The sequence below is a fragment of the Hemicordylus capensis genome, chromosome 11 (genome assembly GCF_027244095.1).
Source record: "Hemicordylus capensis ecotype Gifberg chromosome 11, rHemCap1.1.pri, whole genome shotgun sequence".
Taxonomy (NCBI): domain Eukaryota; kingdom Metazoa; phylum Chordata; class Lepidosauria; order Squamata; family Cordylidae; genus Hemicordylus; species Hemicordylus capensis.
Genome location: NC_069667.1, coordinates 24,037,504 through 24,060,969, shown reverse-complemented (window position 1 = coordinate 24,060,969; position 23,466 = coordinate 24,037,504). Strand labels below are relative to the sequence as shown.

The window sequence follows — 23,466 nt, the reverse complement described above, 5'->3', positions numbered from 1 at the left end:
TCTAGAGCCTTCTTCTTCCTATCGATCCAGACACGTATAATCTCCGTCTCACTCGGATGCAGAGAGAGAGAGAGGCGTGTGCCGCTCGCTTGCACCCAGGTTCACCCTCCCGCGGCGGGTCCTGGCGACTCCTCCGCCGGTGAACACAAACTCTACGCCGGGGGAGAAGATCGCCTCTGTGATTGGCTGGGCGTCGTGCAGCCGCTCCGCCCCCTCGGCCCGCCTCCTCATATGACTGGCTCCGGCGCCGCGGCAGCCAGCTGTTCCCACCCCCTCGCCTCGCCTTCTCCGCGCTTCTCGGTCCGGCCGGCGCGGTCGGCTCTGCTCGCTTCTGCCCGCCATGAAGACGCGCTGCTCGGCTGCCGGCCGCCTCCTGGGCCCGCTCTTCTGCGGGCTCTTCTTCTTCGTCCTGCTGCTGCTCGACGGCTCGGGTGAGTAAGCGAGCGAGCGAGCGAGCGAGCTTGGCGCTGCTGCCAGTCCGTGTAGGAAATGCTGAGCCAGAGGGACCGAAGGCTGGGCTCGGTAGGAGGCAGCTTCTGGCGTTCTTAATGCTTTGGCGAAGGGGCTGTAGTTCAGCGGCAGAGCATCTGTTCTGCATGCAGAAGGTCCCGGCTTCAGTCCCTGGCAGTATCTCCAAATAAGGCTGGAAAAGAATCCTGCTTGGAATCCGGGAGAGTTCTTGTGCTAGCCTCGATGGGCCGGTGGTCTGGAGGCCGTTTCCTCGGCCCCTGTGATGCAAAGGCATTGCCCATCTGCAGAGGGGTGGGGGGGCTCTGTGAGTTTTGCATCCTGAAGTTACTGGTTGTGAATTGCTGGTTGACTTCCCTTTCCAGCGGGTGTCCCCTTGAGCAGTCATGCTCTCTGTATCTGGCGTGGCTTCCCCGCTGCGTGATGCAGGACTCGCAGCATAACTCTCTGGAAGCAGCTGCTTGCTGCTGGACCTTGGCGTGAGTCCTGTGACTTGGCCTTGCCCGTCTCCAGGGGTCCCCAGCTGTCCTCTGTTCCAGTCGAGAGGCTTGCTTTGCTGGAAGGAGCATGTAAAATTGGGTGGGGAGAGTGTACCTTGCACTCGGGCACCAGAATGTATGTGTCCAAGGTGGACTAGGCCTTTAATCCCAACTTAGAATAAATTATGTTCTAGTTTGTAGAAGTGCTGGTGGCGGGAGAGGAGATACTCCATTAGGCAGCCTTGAAAGTAGGGAGAGGTATTCTGGGTTGGCCAGCACTGTTTCCTCTAAGGCATGTATGTACACGTTCCTCTAAGGTGTGCAGTACATGTGCATGCTCACACATACTTGGATGTCTGTTCAGTTCAATTCAGATCCTGCTCAGGTTGAATCGGGAAGACCCCACCCTGAATGCAGGTGTGCACACACTGCCTTGATACTGCCGCCCAGAACAGAACTCATTTTGCACCGAGATCGGGGGAAAACTAGAGAGACCATTGTTGGTCAGACTTCAGATGCCTAATTTTTCTTTGCCAAGTCGTGTTCCCCAACTGGTTTCAGTGGTGAGCCTTCACATCCAAAAGCTTTCCTACACATAACCCACTCACAGACTGTTTTTCTTCAGGCAGACAAGGTGATGAACAAGGAATCAAGTTTGTTTGTTTGTTTTTTCTTTGTTTGTTTTTATACCACCCGAAACTTATGTCTCTGGGTGGTTCACAACAAAGCAAAAACAGAAAAAGTGACAGCGTTAGTTAAAACAAAATGCCAGTGAACAAACTCCAAAGCATTTAAATGCACACTGTAGTTCTGAGCACTCACACTTGGGAGAAAGCTTTGCTGAACTTGCTTCTGGATAGCCATGCCTAGGATCCAGCGTGGTGTAGTGGTTAGAGTGCTGGACTAGGACCGGGAAGACCCGAGTTCAAATCCCCATGCAGCCATGAAACTAGCTGGGTGACTCTGGGCCAGTCACTTCTCTCTCAGCCTAACCTACTTCACAGGGATGTTGTGAAGAGAAACCTAAGTATGTAGTACACCGCTCTCGGCTCCTTGGAGGAAGAACAGAATATGAAATGTGAATAATAATAATAATAATAATAATAATAATAGGATCCTACTGCACAACTGAACACCCAGTAGGTTGACTTGTAAGCAATGGAAGACTGGAAACACGTTTATATCATGTTTTAAAAACACACTCTGAGTCCTTCTCAGTGGTTGCCCTCCATTAGCAATTCCTATGGGTGGTTCGATTTCTGGAAGCAGAGCACCCATTTCGGTCAATTTCTTCCCTAGGGTAAGATGTTGGAAGGAAATGCCTAAGACTGCAGTCCTAAAAGCACTTACCAAGGAAAAAGCCCCATTGGGCATAGTGGGGCTTACTTCTGAGTAAGCATGCATGATTTCATTGTATGTTATCCCAGGTGTCGGGGAGCCATGGTCCCTAGAAATTTAACCTGCATCAGGATATTCAGAGACAGAGTTGTTCAATAAAATCTGTGTGTGCTTCAGGCAGCCCCGTTTCTCTTCTAAGGATATTCCTTGTAAAAAGGCATAAAAGAGAAACCCATTTACCCTTACCCTCCACAATGTCTGTCACTGTCTGGTAACTTTGTCAAGTGTCCGTTGTCTTGCTCCTAAATTTCGGGGCTAGCTCCTAGATCCACATAACTTGTCAAAGCCTGAATTACCCTATGTCTGGTTAAGTCCTAGCTGTTACTCCGTGTGGCTTGTGGTGGCTGGATTTCAACCGCACAACTTCCAAAAAGTATCTTGGGGGAAGAACTTCTCAAGACGCCATGCATGTGGCTTTCAAGAATTTTTCTGAGGAACCTAGCTGCACACCCTTGGTCTTCGAGTCCTCCTCCTGCTCTGAAGAAGTCCTTTTTTCAATTGGGGCTGAGACACTCATTGTTTAACTCCATAGTTAACGATTAATGTGTTCCCAGTTGCATATCTCTGATGCCATCAACTTAATAAGGTTAGAAGTGTGGTAACCTGGTCAGGCACACCCTTTACGTCAGACCTGCTCAACTTAGGCCCCCCAGCTGTTTTTAGACCACAACTCCCATAATCCCCAGACAGAGTAGCCAGGGATGATGGGAGTTGTAGGCCAGCATCTGCAGGAGGGCTGGTTGAGCCGGCCTGCCCTTAAGTACGTTTGGATAAACTTCTACCACAAAAGGGTCTGCCTGCATTAATGAGAGGGCAGAAGCCATTGCTTTAATATCCAAGGTGGTTATAGGGCCAGCAAAGGTGCAGAAAAGGACAATCAAAATGATCAGGGGGGCTAGAGTACCTCCATTACAAAGTAAGACTGTGGCATTTGTGGCGGCTTCGTTCAGAATAAATGCAGTTCTAGAAAAGTTTGCATGGTGTAAACAGAATGGGCCGAGAGAAGTGTTTCACCCCCTTGCAACATTAAAAAAAACTAGCAGGACATTGAAGACAGAAGGGAGTACCTTTCCACGCAGCACCAGTGGCAAAGCGTCCTCGGAGGCTTGGAGGCTGAGCCTATCCAAAAAAACAAATACAGTAAATCATCTACCAGAAGCCAACAACCAATCACAAAAATATATTGTTCGTTCATTGTGTTTGTGTTTCCCGGTTCCGGTTGCAACACCACCATGCGCTCATGGGCGGCTGACTAAATCCAGCTTCTGTTGGGGGACTGATACAGCGTCAGCACGCATGGCGGAAAGGTGGGGGCGGGTTGTAAAGAGGGGCTAGTACTTTAGCGGAGCGCCTCACAACCAGAGGAGAGCCTCATCACTTCCATTTCCACTCTTGTGCCAATTCTACTAGGCAGAGGTAAATGCTCGCCCCAAAGGGGCAGCTAGCAGGGTTGATTTGTGCCCCTTGCCCGCTTCCCAGACGATGAGGAGGCGGCTGTGTTTTTCCTAGACTTTAATTTTCAGCCTCCTCGATTCTGTCCGATTAGCTTGGCCACTGCGCAGTAGTGTTCAGTGGAGTTCTGTGCCACGGGACACGGCCATGGCCACTAGCTTGGATGGCCTTAAAAGAGGCTTAGACCAGTTCCTAGAGAAGAAGAGGCTAAACAGTGCCTATCTGCTAACTTGGCAAAGAGGCACCTTTTAACATGGCGATTCTCTTTTATTGAGCAGGGGGAGAGTAACTGGCCCTATCCACCCCTAGCACAGGACCTCCAGTGACCGTTGCTGGTGTCTAACTTATGTTTCTTTTTAGATGGTCAGCCCTTTGGGGACAGGGATCCATCTTATTTATGTATTATTTCTCTGTGTAAACCACCCTGAGCCATTTTTGGAAGAGTGGTATAGAAATCGAATCAATAATAATAATGATCTGATCTTTCAAGTTAAAATTCCTGGGTAGCAGGGGAGTCCCTGAGGAAAAGGCAGTCAGAGGAGATTCGACTGGGTTAGATGGTCCAATGTTCTGATACAGGTCAAGGTAGCTTCAGATGTCCACCAACTCTGTAGGGAAGACAAGGCTTTTCCTACAAGGAACGCTTGCAACCTAGCCATCACTCAGGCCCCAGTAGAGCATTGGTTTTGCATACAGAAGGTCCTAGGTTCAACCCCTGGCAGCATCTCCAGGTAGGGCTGGGAAAGACCTGAGACCGTGGAGAAGCTGCTGCCAGTTGGTGGAGATAACGCTGAGTTAAATATACTGAGTCAAACACTGGTCTGCTTCCTGTACTCCTAACTCAAAACATGTGCTCAGTGATGGACCAATATTTGTCAGAGGGCTATTTAAAACGCCCGTCCAGATCTTGAGATAAGCGTTGGCAAGCTAGAAGCAAAGTCGCTTCCAAACAAGCTCCTCTCCTGCAGTGGACTTGTGCAAATGCTTCCCCGAAGAGATGGAAACAGTACAAAGGTTTCATCCCCCTGCAAATGCATTAACAGCTCACCTTTTTCAGCACTTGCAAGCAAGTGACTCTGGATGTGGTTTCTCCGAATTAAAAGTGAACGTTGGGTTTCATTTCTCGCTTCCTACCCGAAGTAAAAACGTGTGGTTTAGAGACAGCTGTGTGCGGGAAGCCTTTGTGGAGCTCGGTGGCGTCCGAGTGGCCTCTTCTGAACAGCTGGTGCATCTCTCGCTTTTAGTACCTTTCCAAGGCTGAGGAATGTAAATCTCCAGCCCTAACTTGGCCAACAGATCTGACATACTCAACGGGCTCCATCTGTGGTGAATGGATTCGATGCTTAAAAGTTCACATAACTAAAAAAAACTTGTAGCTGGGGAAAGAGTCAAAGTGGGATTTGGCCAGATGGGAACTCTTTTAGAGATCAGATTTGATACGATCAAGATGAGATAGAAAGATATACTTGTGGTTGACCTTCTGATTGCATAATTGTAGCTTAAATGCAGAATAGAAGCACTGCTGTCTTTAAACAATGAACTATTCTTCATTCTCCTAGTCAGAAGGGGTTGTAGTATGTGCTTATGAGACCCTATTTCTCTAGCTGTCTTCCAGACCCATGCTGTGGATGTAGAAGTGAAAGATGAATCGAACATGACATGTCTCTTTGCAAAATGGATGACGAACTTCTCGGTGACGTATGAATCAAATACAAATGAATATGTAAGTGTTGCTCTGTTTCTTCTGCTGTGCAAGCTTTCATAATCTGGAGTGTTTCTTTTAGAATTTCGAATGTTGTGTATAGTCTTTTGATAAGAAATTGAAGGCTAAATACCATTAGGATAACACTTAAAACTCCGTGGAGGGACTAGTGTTGAGACTCAGTAAAAGGAGGTTTTCTATGTCCGAGCTGAAATTTAACTATTCTGTCAGTATGGCCAGAGGTTCGTGGAGGTCAGGTCTGTTCGTGGCTACTGGTCTGGTGGCTATAGGCCACCTCCAGCCTCAGAGGCTCAGTGCCTCTCAATACCAGTTGCAGGGCAGCAACAGCAAGAGAGAGGACCTGCACATTCCTCTTGCCTGTGGGCTTCTCAGAGGGCATCTGGTGGGCCACTGTGGGAAACAGGATGCTGGGCTAGATGGGCCTCCTTGGGCCTGATCCAGCAGGGCTGTTCTTATGCCTGCTTGCTGGTTATGGGTAGTCCTCCTTGATACAGTAGAAAACAGCAGAGGATTGTACGTCGTCTTGAAATCAGACTAGCAAACAATGCAGTCAGTCGGGTTCAGTTTAAAAGGATGCAGAGCTGGGGAAACGTGAACCCTGCCATAGCAGCTTGTCCTCATGAGCCTGGGGCAGGGGCGCCGAAGGAGGTTGCGTCTCATGTGTCCCCCCACCCCCCGCCGGCCCCTGTGGGCGAGCCATGCTGCCTGTCGGCTGGCCGTTGTCAGGCGGAGCTGCACAGTCCATGGCAGAGCTCTGCCTGAAGAGTGGCCGGTCTGTCGGCAGCAGGGCTCTCCCACAGGGTCGGGGAGAAGAGTGTCCTGAGCCCCATCCATTGGTGCTCCCTGGCTTGTTGGGCCAAGCTGCTCCTAGGATACTGGTGCGAGGTCAGAACTCTCTTGGGAAGCCCAAGTCCAGCATGTTGCAGTATTCTCTCTGAAGGAGAGGAGGGTGGGTTTATGTTGGCGCTTGAGGCGGCTAATGGCGCTCTCTCTCTTCCCTCAATCTTTCAGAGAGATAGTATTTTTGAGTTCCCCGAAGACTTGGAGTACGCAGGAAGCAGTTGTGGCAATGAGACCTCGGGCCCCGTGCTCGCCATACAGTTTGGGGAAGGCCATTCGTGGACGATCCAGTTCTCCAAAACGGAAGACTTCTACCAAGGAAGCATCTCTTTCACCTACAATACCAACGACAATGAATTCTTTCCAGACGCAAAGAGGAAAGGTAAAGAGCGAGGTGCCAGGTTGCCCTGCTGTATCTGTTCCCACCGCTGTCTGCTTCCCCTCGTTGCTGGCTAAGATCACTCTTTTAAAAGCTAAAATTGAGGCGAGTCTGAATGCTAGTCTGTCTCACTTCTTCAGGCTTGCATCACCTCTCTTGCATCATTCAGGTTTGGCTAGTCATCGTGAAGCCCTGCCCCGCCTGCTGACTCTTGAGCAACCCCTCCACTTTCAGAGATGTTAGCAAGTGTTCCTAGTATACTAACAGCATGCCTTTTGCAAGCTTAAGGGCTAGGAACTTGACTCTTTAAATTAAAAAAAGTGGGGAGGCTTTCGGAAAGCCAGATCTCAGGTCCCAAGACTGCAGTTCTTGTGCTCACATAGAATCGTGAGGCTCCTGCAGATGCAGCTCCGGTGGTCTTGCAGCCTTGATCCTGCAGGGTGTTTCCTGGGATTCATGCGAGCTTAAATTCATTCGGCCGCAAAGGCACAGATGGTCTTACCTTGATCTGTTTGGGGCGTGTTTGCTCTGATCCTGGGCAGAATGAGAGATAATTGGACTGACCTAGAAATGACGGCTTGAGTTCCAAGCCTTCCAGAAAGTGCTTCCACTTAAATCTCAGAAGCCAAGCAAGGTAGAAAGTACAGAAGAGGAAATGAAGGGGGTAAGCAGCATCTCCAGGTAGGGCTGGGAAAGACCTGAGACCGTGGAGAAGCTGCTGCCAGTTGGTGGAGATAACGCTGAGCTAAATATACTGAGTCAGATATTGGCTTGATGAAGTCAAGCTGGGTATCTGGTAGTTTCCTCCTGGGCAAAATGCAAAGTGCTGGTTATAACTTACAAAGCCCTAGATCGATTAGGCCCAGGGTATTTAAGAGAAGCCTTCTCCATTATGAGCCCTACCACCTATTGAGAACATTTAGGGAGGTCCTTCTGCAGTTGCCAGCAGCTCGTCCAGTGGCTACTGGGGGTCAGGCTTCCTCCGTTGCCGCCCCGAGGCTTTGGAATGTGCTTCCCTACAAAAATAAGAGCCTTTCCATCTCTGACAGCTTTTAAAAGGGCTTTTCTAAACTTCTTAGTTTAGAAAAAAGATGACTGCAGGGAGTCATGATACAGGTCTATAAAATCATGCACGGTGTAGAGAAAGTGGATAGAGAAGAATTCTTCTCCCTCTCACATACTAGAACCAAGGGTCATCCCATGAAACTGATTGCCAGGAAATTTAGGACCAGCAAACGAAGGTACTTTTTCACACAGTGCATAATCGACTTGTGGAATTCTCTGCCACAAGATGTGGTGTTGGCTACTAGTTTGGATGGCTTGAAGAGGGGTTTGAGTAACTTTATGGAGGAGAGGTCTATCAATGGCTACTAGTCGGAGGGCTATAGGCCACCTCCAGCCTCAATGGCAGGATGCTTCTGAGTACAAGTTGCAAGGGAGTAACAGCAGGAGGGAGGGCATGCCCTCAACTCCTGCCTGTGGGCTTCCCTGGGGCATCTGGTGGGCCACTGTGCGGAACAGGATGCTGGATTAGATGGGCCTCCTTGGGCCTGATCCAGCAGGACTTGGATCCAGGTTGTTGGCTGTCACCACATCTTGTGGCAGAGAGTTCCACTGCGTGCAGAACAGGTAGCAAGTCTTGCAGGTATCAGATCCTGCTTCTCTCGAGCATAAAGCCCCCTTGTTTAAAGTGAGGAGTGGCAGAGAGCTGCCGAGAGTGTTCTGGCATGCAGACAGGCAACTAGTGGAAGGAAGACCTGAGAATCCCCTACAGTTCTGACCTGCCTGTTGAGATCTGTGGCTGAGATGCTACTCCTGGGCCAGTTCCTTCAGAGCTCTGGTTGGCGAACATACAGAAAGGGGCCTTCTCTGTAGTGGCCCCCAAGTTGTAGAAAGCCCTTCCTCGGGAGGTCCGAGCTGTCCCATCCCCTTCAGTTCCTAGGGCATTAAACCTGCAAATGTCACCATGCCTCTTCTGTGTGTCAGGTAAGGGAGGCGTGATCCTTCATTCTTCTGCTTGGTTTCAGGGCTATCGGTTAAACTCTCCCAAAGTAGTATACATGTTGTCTGGAACTCTTTTTCCTGGCCTTAAGTTGAACGTTGGTTTCCTTTGCAGGACTTATTACTGCCTCTGCCAGCTATCCCCTGAATCCCATTGCGTTAAATACAGTCTACAGCTGTAACCACCTCGACACTGTTGAAGTTGACAATGTCACACAAGACTTCTGGAATGTCACACTGCAGGCTTTTGTGTGGAATGGCTCCTTAAGTCTAAAGAGTGAGTAGTCCTGGGCAAGCACCCATATAGCGGTTGCCAAAAGTTGGAGAGGCGGCGAGCCTTTTGGATGCCTAATCGGAGGAGCTGCAGGCAAGAGGGAGGTACCAGCAGGGCAACTTTGGGATGCCTAGGCTGGCTTCAGCTTTTTATGAAACCGAGAGGGGGCGAAAAAGCGAGCCCCAATGTAACTCCATGGAGCAGAATGTTCATGGACTCAGAGGGCAGTTAACAGACAACCAGGTAGGCGGAGCTAATGGGACTCCGTGGCAAGGAGAGGGGGAAAGAGGGCTTAGAGCAAGGAACTTCGCGGCGTGAAGGATCGCCCCTCAAGACAATTGCAGCCCCTTCTGCTTCTGAGGGTCTAAATTTCACCATGCACAGTTAAGATGCACACCAGGAATACACTGCAACATATCATATCATTGCAGGTCCATGCTTGGTTCTTCTCTAGTAGTAAAGAATTGTAATGAGGGCTGCTTTCTAATCTGGTCAGCATGCACTTGATACCAGAGATCTGACTCCAGCACCACGCCCAGCCATCAAAGCTTGTGGCGGCGATCAATCTCATCTTCGGCTAGAACCATTTCCTCTTAGTACATTTAACTGTGGCGGTGGCCAGACTGAAACACTCAGGTGGTGTCCTTGGCACTATTTCAGCATCTCTGTGGTTAAAGTTGGCAGCTGGCCTTTGTGCCGGGGGGAGGGAAATGAGATTGTAGCTCAGAGACAGACCGCATGTTCGATCCCTGGCGTCTTTGTGAACCCCCTAGAGAGCTGCTACCAGTCTGTGCAGAAAACATGGAGCTAGCCAGACCAAAGTCTGACTCTGCCAGAAGCAGCTTCCTGTGTTCATATGCTAGCTGTCTCCGTTCTATGCACACCAACCAGGTGTGCACAGAACTAGGTACACACCAACTACGTGAGCTAGGAGGAGAGCTGGTCTTGTGGTAGCAAGCATGACTTGTCCCTTAGCTAAGCAGGGTCCAACTTGGTTGCTTTTGAATGGGAGACCACATGTGAGCACTATAAGATCTTCCCCTCAGGGGATGGGGCTGCTCTGGGAAGAGCAGAAGGTTCCAAGTTACCTCCCTGACAGCATCTCCAAGATAGGGCTGAGAGAGATTCCTGCCTGCAACCTTGGAGAAGCCGCTGCCAGTCTGTGTAGACAATACTGAGCTAGATGGACCAAGGGTCTGACTCAGTATATGGCCGCTTCCTCTGTTCCTAATCTCGAATGTCCACGTCTGCAGAATAGTTGCTTAGTTCACGTCCAAAACGTGTTGAGCTTGCATGTGTGTGCCCTTTCTCAGATACTCGCTGTGATCAAGATAACCCTCCAACAACAGCGACAACTCCTCCAACGACAACAACTACGACCACGACCACCACAACTACGACTCCTCCTCCGACGACTACAACTCCTCCTCCGACGACGACGACGACGACCATTACAACGGTTGCCACCACCACTGCCCGCACAACTCGGGCGCCCACGCCTCACCCCACCGTCCCGCCGGAAGAGCAGCCGGTCACAGGGAACTACACCATCAGAAACGGCTCCGCGATCTGCCTCCTGGCCAGCATGGGGCTGCAGCTGAACATCTCGCAAGCCAAGGTCTCGATCCACTCCTGCGTCGTCCCGTGGGTGTAGGTGGGGTGCCAGTGTTCCGTATCACTTGGAACAAGGGCGTGGGGGGGTCTCGCTGGACTGTGCGGGTGCTGGTTTTGGGTGGTCTGAACCCTGCTTGGTGAAAGGTATAGAGCAGCACTTTGGGGTATGCTCATTCGTAAAGTCTCGCACTCGGGTCCACGGTCTTGGGGCCATTCTGGTCTTCCTCGGGCTGTGTTTGCTGTTGCTTCTCTCTCCTGTGGAGGGCGCCCACGCTCCTGAGACTCGGTGCTCAACTGGGATTGCCTTGGGTAGTGACCCACCTGAGGCTGCTGTCCAGCTCCTGGACTACAGCTCCCATCATCCTCGGCTGCAACAGCTGGAATGCCTCGGCTTGACCACCCGGACCAGTTTGTCTTCCATTCCTTAGAACTGAAGGGGTTCGGGGAATAAACTGAAATGGTGCCTCAGTCAAGGGGTTGGCCGTGATGGGAGTTGTCGTCTAGCAACATCTGGGGGCCTGGGTTGGCGAACCCAGCCTAGGCAGTGCTGGCCAGTGGGAGTGAGTTCTACCTGTGGTGGTTGGAGCCCTGCTGGATCAGGCCCAAGGCCTATCTACTCCAGTATCCTGTTTCCCACAGTGGCCCACCAGACGCCTCTGAGAAGCCCACAGTCAAGAACTGAGGGAATACCCATTTTCCTGCTGCTGCTGTTCCCCTGCAGCTGGTATTCAGAGGCATCTTGTCTCTGAGGCTGGAGGTGCCCAATAGCCCTCATAGGAAGCTGCCATCTACTGAGTCAGACCCTTGGTCCATCTAGCTCAGTATTGTCTATATAGACTGGCAGCGGCTTCTCCAAGGTTGCAGGCAGGAATCTCTCTCAGCCCTCTCTTGGAGATGCTGCCAGGGAGGGAACTTGGGACCTAGATGCTCTTCCCAGAGCGGCTCCATCCCCTGAGGTCACACTTCTAGTCTCCGATTCATGTGCAACCAGGGCAGACCTTGCTTAGCTAAGGGGACAAGTCATGCTTGCTACCACCAGACCATCTCTCCTCTCCTTCTCCCTCAGCAGTGCTCCCTCCAACAGGGATTCCCAGAGGTTGACTACAACTCCCAGAATCCCCAAGCAAAAGCCATTGCAGCTGGGGATTCTGGGAGTTGTAGACAACCACCTCTGGGAATCCCTGTGGGAGGGAACCCTGGCCCTCAGACTAGTCGCCATTGAGACGCCATCTTGTCTGAAAAGCCCTTAGTCCTGTTGGGGGCTGTGGAATTGCCTGCAAGCTGGTGGAAGTACTGAGGGCTGACGTTGGATGCTCTTCATTGGCAGGTCCCTCTGATCATGAACATCAACCCCAACACCACGGTGGCCACTGGTACCTGCGGCTCAGCAGAGGCCGTCCTCCGGCTGAACGACAGCAACAGCATCCTGCTGGACTTTGTCTTTGTTGTTGTGAGTAGTGCGGCATCTCCTGCCTCTGACAGGATTGCGTTCCCCTTTGGTGCTACAGCACGACTGCTCATCCCTGCAAGAGCTGTGCATGCACGGCTGATCGTGCATATTCTGTCTTTGCCTAACACTGAAGCCTCTTCTAGGCACTTACCCTGCTGCTCTCTGTGCGTGGGGCAACTTAAAATGATGTAGCTATGTGCTTGTGCTGGAGAAAGGTTGGCTTTGCCCTGCTCAGGTCTTGCATGAATGCTTGTCCGTGGCCTCCCTTTTAACGTCAAGGTCTTGCTGGATTTTGTTCTTGGCTTGGCAAACCAATGGAGAGGTGAAGGTAAAGTTGTGCCGTCGAGTTGGTGTCAACTCCTGGCACCCACAGAGCCCTGTGGTTGTCTTTGTGTGAATCCAGGAGGGGTTTACCATGGCCGCCTCCCACGCAGTTGGAGATGATGCCTTCTAGCATAAGAAAAGTGCTGCTGGATCCGGCCCAAGGCCCCTCTAGTCCCAACATCCTGTTTCACACAGTGGCCCACCAGATGCCGCTGGAAGCCACAGGCAGGAGTTAAGGGCATGCCTTCTCTCCTGCTGTTACTCCCCTGCAAGTGGTACTCAGAGCACCTTCCTATATCACTGCTGCCCAATATAGGAGTTTCCCACATTCTGGGAAACACGCCGGTTGGGATTTGAACCAGCAACCTCTGGCTTGCTAGTCAAGACATTTCCCCGCTGCGCCATTAGGTGGCCCTCCTTCAAAATGCAGCCATTTCATCTCCCAGTGAGTGTGTGGGGTGCAGGGTGGGAAGAAGCACCATAGGGGCAGCACAGACTGCCACCTTATTGGTCTTGAGCAGGGTGTGACTGTCTCTCCAGCTCTTGCTGTTGACCCATCATCCTCTGCCCCAGTGGGCTCTGGGGTTGATGGGTTCTGTAGCCCACCAAGTAGAGGGCTGAATCTGGGCAGCCCGGGTCTTGGGCCTCCAAGCAGACTTGAGTTGAACTAAAAAGTATTTCCGTCCCTTGTCTGTAACTCTTAAACTGGGTGGGTCCTTCTCTCCAACAGCCCAACACAAGCTTGGAAAGATACTACTTGAAAGAGTTGAATATCACCGTCATTCAGTCATCAAATGGTAAGACCCCGCCCGCAAGCCAGCCAATGGGCTTCTGCTTATTCGGTCACTAGCAAATGACTTGTTGAGCTTCTTCTCTGGTTGAGCCAAAGTTGAATTTCTAGAGAAGGGGCCAGTTTGCTCATTGTATGCCTTTCCTGGCTGCAGAGCTCATAGAAAGGTCAAGGGCGCTGCTCCTGCTCTTAGAAATGGGTGCCAGCTTCATGTGCCTCTTGTTTCTCTTCAGAGACACTGCATTCCTCGGCAAACAGTCTCAACTACTGGGAGACCTCCTTGGGCAGTTCGTACATGTGTGCGAAACACCAGACACTCTCAGTGACTGAAGCCTACTCAATAAACACCTTTAATGTGAGGATGCAGCCGTTCCTTGTCAAAGACAACGACTTCTCCACAGGTAAGAATGAGCATGTGAGTGCATGCATGTGCGCCAACACACACACCCTAGAGACAGCCCTGGAGCCTTTGAACTTAAGTAGACACAAACTTGCAGACCATCGACTTCCTTGCCTCAAGTGATCGGAGCCCACAAACTGAGCCACATCTGTCAAGACAGTGTAGTCTTTCCCAGGGCTTGGGAAGTGTAGTCTTTCCCAGGGCTTTCCCTGCAGATCTCTATAGGGTAAGGAATACTGTCGCATGCACACGTTCCAAGTAGGCAGTAGACCTCACCAGGGCTCTGTGTCTCTTAAAGAGCCCCCAACACTGCAGAAAGATCAGCACTATGTGGAGGTCAGCACAGTGGGAAGTGGTTCTTGCATTTGAAGGATCTTTTGTCAAAGTGGCCCCTGCCTGAAAAATTGTGCAGATAATTGTCCTAGAATGTCCAGGCTTGTAATTGTGATAACTGCCTAAAGGCAGGGCTGCAAAACACCAGCCCTCCTGCAAGTGCTGGACTATCACTGCCATAATTTGACTAGTGGCCCCTGTAGCAGGGGGTAATGGGAGCTGTAGTCCAAAAACAGCTGGAGGGCTGGAGTTGAGCAGCCCTGCTTAAAGGCAAAGCCTCTTACATTTGATCTTGGCAAACACCTTTTTCTCTCTCTCCTCTGCTACCTTTCTCACAGCACAAGAGTGCTTGCTGGATGACGACCCCATCCTTATCCCAGTGGTAGTTGGCGCTGCCCTGGCAAGCTTGATTGTCATTATAGTGGTTGCTTACATAATTGGCAGAAGGAAGACCCATGCTGGATATCAAACCCTGTAAACCTGACACGACTGTTCCTTCCCGCCCCCTCCCCCCCCCGGTTGTGATCAAGAGAGCGCAAGCTTCCCACTGGAAACCAGCCACCTAAACTCCTAACTAAAAACGTGGGGGCGTCTCCTCCTCTTCCCCATCCCACCCTCCTGAGAGCATGATCAAGACCATACCTCTTCTGGACCCAGTGGAAAAGGGCTTCGCGAAATGTCTGGGAACTCGCTCATGGGCCTGGCAAACCTTGCAGCGTGCTCTGTATACATGGCATGTGTCGAAATTAGCCCCAAAAGGGAGTTGAGTGAGTTTGACTCATTTCAGGGGATGAGAGCAACCAGGAAAACCGGGGATTGATGCTTGCTGGCTTGTACATTCCTTAGTTTGCAATAGAAGAGCTGCCTAGGCAACTATACTCTGGAATCCGAAACACCTGCTGGGGTACTCATGGCATTGAACAATTAATCTCTTGTTAGCAGATCCAACACAAGCAAACCTGGTTAATACAGGCCAGCATGTGCACAAGCCTCCCTTGATGGGCTCCATCGCAGTAGAAATTCTGCGGCGGGTGGGTCCTAAATTTATCCTGGTGATACAGAAAACTGCAGATCTTAATCTTCGGGGGGAACTTGCCCTCCCCTACAGAACCTTTCACTGACGCTTCTGGGCTGGTGTTTAAAAGGGAGTGAGAACTTGCAAACACTGAAGTGTCCTTAACCTTCAGAGGCTCCTGATCAAGGCCCTCAGTCAAAGCTAGCATTGGTGGTAGCTGTTTGATCTGTTATGCGGACTGTGTGCTAAACAAAATGATTGAGCGTTGGCTATTTCAAAAAGTGTGCCTGTACTTGAATATGCAGCTGTGCGTGTTTGAAAATGCGATCCTTGGTGACCGATCTCCGGAAAGTGTTCAGCAGTTTGGCTGGGTGGAGGGTTCTCACCGAGCCACTCTGCAATAGGGAGTGTGTTGCTGTTAAGTCCCTGTGCTTGTCACTGTTGGGGTGAAATCAAAATTGATGTTGCCTTGCATGTGGGGAACTGCTTAGGCCAGGGATTTTTGAGCTTGGGTTCCCAGATGATGTTGGGACTCTACAATCCGCATCATCCCCCCCACACAACCCAGCCCAAATGGATGATGACGACAGTTGTAGTCTAACATCTGGGAACGCAAGCTTAAGAATTCCTGGCCTGGAAGAATGGGCATCTCTTCTGAGAGATTAAGCAAGCTTTCTTTGTACAACCCTAATGTAAACACAAGAGGATTTTGGTAAGAGTGAACAGGAGATCTCAATTCCTGCTGTATCTACAGCCCTGAAAAATTTGCCTCTTCAAACCAAAAAAACACCCCTGAGTTTTTTAATGCCCGAACTTCAACTAGTAAGAATGGGCTTCTCCTTAACTAAAGGCGTGACTTTGCCACTGCTTGGCACAAGCATAATTCTGTGGCTGCTCATGCGAAGAGTGAAAATGGCACAAGATGATCACAGCATTTCTGCCTGCATGTCTCTGAGAAATTGGCTTGTGGATAAATCACTTCAGAAACCCTCTCCTTGGCCTGGTTGTTTGACTGTGTGCAACGTGTGGCAGTTTCCTGTATTTGGTGTCGTAATTTGTCTTTGCGCATAAGCCATAGTGGAAATTGTGGTCAGCTCCAGCTTACACAAGCCGTGTTCATCTTCATTGTGGTGTGAAAATCTTCCGTAAGCATCTGTATCTCAACCTGTGTAGCAGTTTTAGACATTAACTGACTTGCGTAGGCACACCTGAACATCACCAATGTATTCTTTAACCTGTTGAAGCTGCGCTCTACTTGTATTTATTTTTCTCTATCAGGGCATAATTGCACAAAATGCTTTAATAAAGACTCTTCTTGTTGATAAGGAAGCTTGGTCATCCTGCTTAATTGGGAAATCCTTGCCTCAAGTACCACCAACCTTTCTCTAGACTGGAAGGTAGATTCGGCATTGTTTGGAAGCCAAGGCTTTCAAATGTCCTGCTTTCAGGGAACTCTCTCCACACTTAGCTGCTGATGGAACTCATGTATATTTCCCATAGAACTCCTACCTGTAGAGGTGCTCGGGGCATTTTCTAGGAAGCACAGTATCAGTTGTCATTTTTCAGCCTTTATAAACAAGTGTACCCTCTTCCCTCTCAACATTTCAGTTTGGGTGCCTAATACAAGTAGCCTAGAATTGTGACCCTACTAATAAATCTCTCCAAAGTTGGTGGGGAAATAAAATATAGGCCCAATAAAACCACCTAAACACACTCTTGAGATATGCTACACCATCACACAGGCACTTTCCTGGAGCTGAAATGCTACCAAAGCATGCGCAAAGGAGTATTTGAGGGCTTAATCCAGCCTGGTGCCAATCTCGTAAGAACAGCCCAGCTGGGGTGCATCCTGTTTCCCCAGTGGCCTACCAGATGCCTCTGGGGAGCCCACAGGCAAGAGGTGAGGGCATGTCCTTTCTCCTGCTGTTGCTCTTCTTCCAGAGCAAATTCTTGCTCCTAACTTATAAAATTATAATGCCCTTATTCACATCTATGGTACAGCCACATTTGGAGTACTGTGTACAGTGCTGGTCACCATCTCTTAAGGTGATGAGTTCTACATTGTAGAACTGGAAAAGTTCCTGAAGAATGCAACCAAGATGTTCAGGGGCCTGGAGCACCTTCCTTATGAGGCAAGGCTACAGCCGCTAGGGCTTCTTAGTTTGGGAAAGAGGTGACTACAGAGAGACATGGGAGAGGTGTATAAAATTATGGTGTAAAGAATGAACAGAGAAATTTTTCTCCCCCTCACAACACTAGGTACAGGAGTCATGTCATAAAACTGAAGGCCAGAAAATTTAGGATCATCAAAGTATCTGTGGAATTATCTGCCATGGGATGCAATGGCTACTAGCTTGGATGGCTTTAAAAGAGATGAGAGCCATCGTGGTGTAGTGGTTAGAGTGCTGGACTAGGACCGGGGAGACCCGAGTTCAAATCCCCATTCAGCCATGAGACTTGCTGGGTGACTCTGGGCCAGTCACTTCTCTCTCAGCCTAGCCTACTTCACAGGGTTGTTGTGAAAGAGAAACTCAAGTATGTAGTACAGCACTCTGGGCTCCTTGGAGGAAGAGTGGGATATAAAATGTAGTAATAGTAATAATAATAAAGACAAATTCATGGAGGACAGATCAACCAATGGCTACTAGTTTGGTGGCTATAGGCCTCCTTCAACCTCAGAGGCAGGATGCCTCTCAATACCAGAGGAGCAACAGCAGAAGAGAGGGCATGTCCTCAGCTCTTGCCTGTGGGCTTCTCAGAGGCATCTGGTGGACCACTGTGTGAAACAGGATGCAGGACACTAGATAGGCCTGGCCTGATCCAGCAGGGCTGTTCTTATGTTTAAACCTTTCCAGCTACTTGCATAGCCAGACTTGGCGGTTGCAATCATCATGTTGTCAGCCAGAGGCTTGCCCTTGTGAAAACGGACTGCAGTGTGGTGCCAAAGGTACTGTGCTAGTGTCGGGCATAACAGGGCCTACTTGCTGCTTCCTAATGCTATTCGCTGTGGTGCCACACTTAGTATTGTCCAAGAGGTGGGAGCTACTTAGAAGCAAAGTGGATGGCTGTAACCCAGTTGTAAGTTCGCTCCTTCAGGAGCCCTGAGAATTGCAGTATCTGCATCCAGGCTGACCAACCTAGGGCTCTCCTATGGTTAGACTACGACTCTCTTCCTCCTCAGCCACAAACGGTCAACAGCAGCTGGAGATTCTTGGGTTGGCCACCTTGATCGCAACTGGGGACCCAGCCTTTCTTTCCAGTTCTCATGGAGATCTTAAAGTGGATCACCCACTGAACAACACTCGTGTCTGGCGTCAACAGAAAAGTAGAATGACGATGAGATGCGCATCTTCCAAACTCCACAAGCTTTCCCAAAGACCTCTTTAATGCGTAAATAAAACAGGCTGCCTGTTTTATGTTTTTATTTATGCATTAAAGAGGTCTTTGAGAAAGCTTAATGGAAAAATCATTGTACGAGACAACTGATGGCTGACATGGCCAACCAGTGTACCGTAGGGTATCGGCAGGACTGGATACCCCCTTTTCCTATCTGACTCAAACTGTAGCAGTCAAGATGTGGAGGATGCATATCCGCCCCCTTTCAAAATGCCCTCAGGCTGAGATCTAACAAGGTGCCCAAGCTCGTCTTCAAGTGCCATTGAAAGTGGAGAAGTCCCAATTCAAGAATTAGGCTGCAAGTATTTGAAACACAGGCAGTCGTTGAATGAGTAACTGCTTCCATAGAGGGTACTTCTAGAAACAATATGCTTCTGTGTCAGGGATTCCCAACCTGTGGGGACTCCAGCTGTTGCTGAACTACAACTCCCATCACCCTTTACTGCAACAACTTATAGTTGGGGGTGATGGGAGTCGTAGTTCAGCCACACCTGCAGTCCCACAGGGATGGGAATCCCTGTTCCTCAGTCAAGGGCCTTGCGTTCTTGGGCTTAACCGGACGACTCTCAAACCCTGCTTTGCTGTTTTGAGGTCAGTTCGCCTATGTAACTTTCCTGTCGCCCTTCTTCTCCATCTAGCTGAAGACTGCAGCCCGGAGATGGACAACTTCTTTGTGCCCCTTATGATGGCAGTAGCCCTGGCGGGGCTGGTGACTCTGGTTCTCATGGCTTATTTTGTGGGCCGTAAAAAGCGTCGCGGTGCTGGCTACGAACAGTTTTAAACGTGGGAGGCAGTGCGGGCTGAAGGCTTCCGGCTTTAACCCACCGAGCAGCAGTTTGCATCTGTAGTGTGTTGTGTTTTTTGCACGTGTGTTTAAAAAGAGGTGGTGTGCTATATTCACCTGAATCCAAGACTCCACCCCCGCCAAGTTTTTTGGTATTAGAAATTGGAGGTCGTCTTAAATTTAGAGTCCTGTTCCTTTTGGGTATATGCAGGTATAACCTGTATTTAACCTCTGCCTTTTTAAGGCTGTTGTCCTTGATTCGGGGAAATATGGTACCTGCTAGGCCAGACTCTCCCAATCTTGGGTGCTGGGTTACAACTTCCATCATCCTCAACCACAAGATGATGGTTTTACATTGATATCCCGCTTTTCCCTCCGAGGAGCTCGGAGCTTTGTACATGGTTATGTTTATCCTCGCAACAACCCTGTGAGGTAGGTTAGGCTGAGAGATCCATGAGTGGCCCAGAGTCAAAAATAATGACATCAAGATCATACGTGTGAAGTGCCTTTAAACACTTGTGCTATACAGCTGCCAAGTATTGTGCTATTTATGCCGATTCACGGAGAAAAAATATTTGTGTATATATAACGGACTACTCAGAAGTTTGGTTTGTTTTGAATTGCAGCTAGCTAAGCCAAATATATGCCTTCTTCTTTTTCAGAAATGGGTTGCTGTAGTGAAGGGGTTGCCAACCTGTGCCTCTCCAGATGTTACTGATGTACCACTGCCACCATCCCCAGCCCCAGTTCATTGTGGCTGTGGATGATGGGAGTTGTAGTGCAGCACCATCTGGAGCACAGGTTGGCGACCCGTGCTGTAGTAGCAAAATACCATGAGGGTACAGGCCACCTCAGATGTGCTCCTTCTCCTGCACAATTAATGCAGGCATCCCAAAAAACGATCTTGGCAAATTGGGATGCAGCCCTTGTGAGCAGGTGTTGTACACAAATGCATACTGTGGCTTTCTCAGAAACAAGAGCTTAAAACTGTGTTTTGAAGTGAGTCTGCTAGCCGTGGGTACGAGGGAAGCTGGCATATGTGAACTGTGGTTTGTATTACGTGGAATTAGGGAAAGGGAGAGGGGAAATCCACTCCAGAGGGACTGCATACTCACAGGGGGAAATTTGGTTTCTTTTGCAAGCCGCAAAAGCGGGTTGTGATCAGATGTGGATCCGATGCATAAAACTCTAGAACTAATTTTGGGAGCTGATGGAGTGCTCTTAGGCTTTATTCACACAGGCAGGAAACTGGGATCACGTCAGCTCACTCCATCTTCTGCAGAAATGTTGCCTGTACCCCATGTGCAGAGTCTTTGCCCCTGATTTGAGGGCAGGGGATGGGACGGAGGGTTAAATATTACATATTACTGGGCATCAGCCATTTAAACACATCAAGGCTGGGAGTGTTTCCTTCCTCTGTGCCAGTTGATTTTATCCATTTTTCTAAATGTGTAACTAAAGTCATCTTCAGGGTGCGATCCTGTGCTCACTTGGGATTTAGCCCCACAGAACACAGTGGGACTTGTTTCCGAGTGAACAGGCGTAAGATTACACTGTCAACCTTTTTGTTATTAGCCTGAACCTCTGAAGTGGAATTTTGTACTCCCTGGCATTATGTGGCTAGGATATTTTCAGTTTGTTCTAAAGTTTGAACCACTACAAGTGCTCTGTCTTCAGTAATACTGATGTGTGTGTGCATACAATCACATGTGTGGTTTCTGTCCTCTGGATTTATAGACGCTTCACCTTGGCTACCGCAAAACTGCCTTAAGAGCCCCTGGAGGGAGGGCAGAAAACCAGGGTAGAAATGTAAACTTTTACTCAACTGCTTGGATCACTGTTTCTGAAAGAGACCCTCAGTTCTGTGAGGTGAATGTGCCTTGGGGGCCTTTTTCTGTACGATATGTGTTTATGAAAATAAACAGTAGGACACAACCTGGTGTATCGAATTCCTGTAACAAAAATGCCTGTGAGGATACTGCAATGCACTGGATGCCGGCCAGCTTGCTGGGGGTCTCTGCTCAGAAATTTGAAGATGCAATCAATGAAATGTCTTGCACTTCTTTGCACGGCTTGGAAGCCCTTGTGGCGAGGCTGTGCTGCTGCTCCCACGTGCCTCTGTGAGAATCTTCCTTGACCCGCTTCGGAAACCCCAGCCTTGTACTATGCGAAGTGTCAGTATCAACTATGTGGTAGCTCAGCAGATTTCCCGGGAAGGCCAAAGGTTAACTGGGCACAGAGCATGGCATGCCTTGGCCTCTTTGTCCTTGAGGGGGACCATCAGGGTGACAGACGGCAGCCTGGCAACTTGCACCCAGATGAAATTCAAGCAGCTCTGGTCCTCCCGTCTCGGCCGTGGCGAGGGCTGCAGAAACATTCCCAGTTTCTAGGAACTGCTGGTGTACTTTCCGAGTGGCCTGGTTCTTCCCCGCCCCCCCCTCCTCACCAGGCTGAGGCTGAGATCTTAAAATGGTTGTGTTTCTTTGAGGCAGGTTGCAAAAGGTGGCTTTTATTTATCTGACGCAGCTTGGGTTAACTTGGCGTGGGAAGGGTTAAAAGGGTCGTGCCTGGAAATGAACAGAATTTAGCAGCCTCTATACATTTGCACGAGCCTTCTTGCCCCCACGGAACAACGCTGGCTATTTGTTGATGATGGCCTTAAAAGAAAGAATTTCAGCAAGGTTTCCCTGCCCAGTTACATGGAGACTTTTGCTCCCTCCAGGCAATTGGCTATTGACAACCCATGAAGACACCTCTTGTTCTCCACCCCATGAGCAGAGGCAGTGGGACATAAGCTGCCATACAGAGTCAGACCCTTGGTCCATCTGGCTCAGTACTGTCTTCACTGACTGGCAGCGGCTCTCCAAGGATTCAGGCAGGAGTCTCTCTCACCCCTACCTGGAGCTGCTGCCAGGGAGTGAACCTGGGACCTTCTGCGTGCCAAGCAGATGCTCCACCACTGGTCTACGGTAGTCCCTCAACAGCCACTCTGCGGGAGAGCAAAGTTCCAACGTGGCTGCCAAATGGAAGCATAAAACAGAGTAAGATGAACTTGGCAAGGAGAAATCTCTGCTTTTGTTAGCTTGTCCTCGAATGCTTGTTGCCTCCGCTAACTTCCTTGCTCTCTCTCTCTTTTTTTATCTTTCTTTCAACAGCTGAAGACTGTAGCGGTTCTGACCTCCTCTATGTGCTTCCTATTGTCGTGGGCGTGGTGCTGGGTCTTCTCATCATTGCTATCTTTATTTTTTATCTGATTGGAAGGCGGAAAAATCAGTCAGGCTATCAATCTGTATAACCCTCTCTGTGCTACCCCTGCTGCTTTTATGCTTCCGTTCGGTTCTTCCCCCCGGCCCCTTAACAGATGCTTTTGAGTTCATGGTTTTTCTAACAGTAAAAACAAACAGACAAAACAAATGGGGTGAAATCTCCGTTGTTCCAGCTTGGATGAAAGCCACCCTTTGCTGCGGGGCAGGTGAATGTTTTTTGGGGAAGAAACATCTTGATTTATTTATTTATTTTTACGTGTATATCCCACTCTCTCCTCCGAGGAAGCCTAAAGTGGTGTACGTGGTTATGTTTAGCCCCACAACGACCCTGTGAGGTAGGTTAGGCTGAGAGAGAAGCGATTAGCGCAGAGTCCCACAATCGCATCCCCATTCTGCCATGAAGCTCACTCACTGGGGGAGAGCTTGGCTCCGTCACAAGATTGTTGTGGGGATAAAGGAGGGAGTGGGGGGAACTGATGTGCCACCCTGAGCTCCTTGAAGGAAGAGCGGGATATAACAATGTAAGAAAACACTTGTGGACCCTTTCACAACATGTCAGCCAACACGATCTTAGATGTACTGGACCCAGACGGTTTGGGTGTCCTCGCCAGCACCTGGAAATGAGCCTGAAAAGCAACCGGGAACCAGATCGGGAACCTCTCGCTTGCGCTCAGGCTGAATGCTGAGCAAACCAGGGCAGATTCTGCTTAGCGAAAAGGACAATTCATACTTGCTCCCACAAACCCACCTCTCCCTGGGAATCATGACATGGTGTAATGATTAGAGGGTTGGACTAGAGTCAGGGAGATGCAAGTTCAAATCCCAGTTAAGTCGTGAAACTCACTGGGTGACTCTGGGCCAACCACTTCTCTCTCGGCCTGAGAGGGTTGTTGTGAAGATAAACATAAACCATCTACATACACCGCTCTGGGTTCCTTGGAGGAAGAGCTGGATAGAAATGCAAATACATACAAACACAAGTCTTGCCTTCAGTGCAACAATGCTCTTGCCCAACTGCGCACACGTTACATTGCACAGTATATCAGCCCGTGTCTAATTTGTCTCCCAGGGGCTAGCTAG

The 23,466-nt window shown here is 49.7% G+C and overlaps 1 protein-coding gene across 3 annotated transcripts; it reads left to right on the top strand.

Annotated features, from left to right (window-relative positions):
* The first annotated feature begins 267 nt into the window (after positions 1–267).
* LAMP2 (lysosomal associated membrane protein 2) lies at positions 268–22,794 on the top strand. 3 transcript variants are annotated; one of them, XM_053274010.1, is made up of 9 exons: positions 268–431; positions 5,402–5,520; positions 6,532–6,742; positions 8,856–9,017; positions 10,328–10,632; positions 11,956–12,078; positions 13,133–13,199; positions 13,426–13,593; positions 22,276–22,794. In XM_053274010.1, exons 1-9 carry the CDS (start codon positions 341–343, stop codon positions 22,413–22,415), a joined length of 1,386 nt encoding a protein of 461 aa, XP_053129985.1. In that variant the 5' UTR covers positions 268–340; the 3' UTR covers positions 22,416–22,794. The 3 variants fall into 3 exon arrangements, with proteins under 3 accessions (XP_053129985.1, XP_053129983.1, XP_053129984.1); XM_053274008.1 differs by lacking the exon at positions 22,276–22,794 and adding an exon at positions 18,975–21,055; XM_053274009.1 differs by lacking the exon at positions 22,276–22,794 and adding an exon at positions 14,264–16,269.
* Positions 22,795–23,466: the final 672 nt, after the last annotated feature.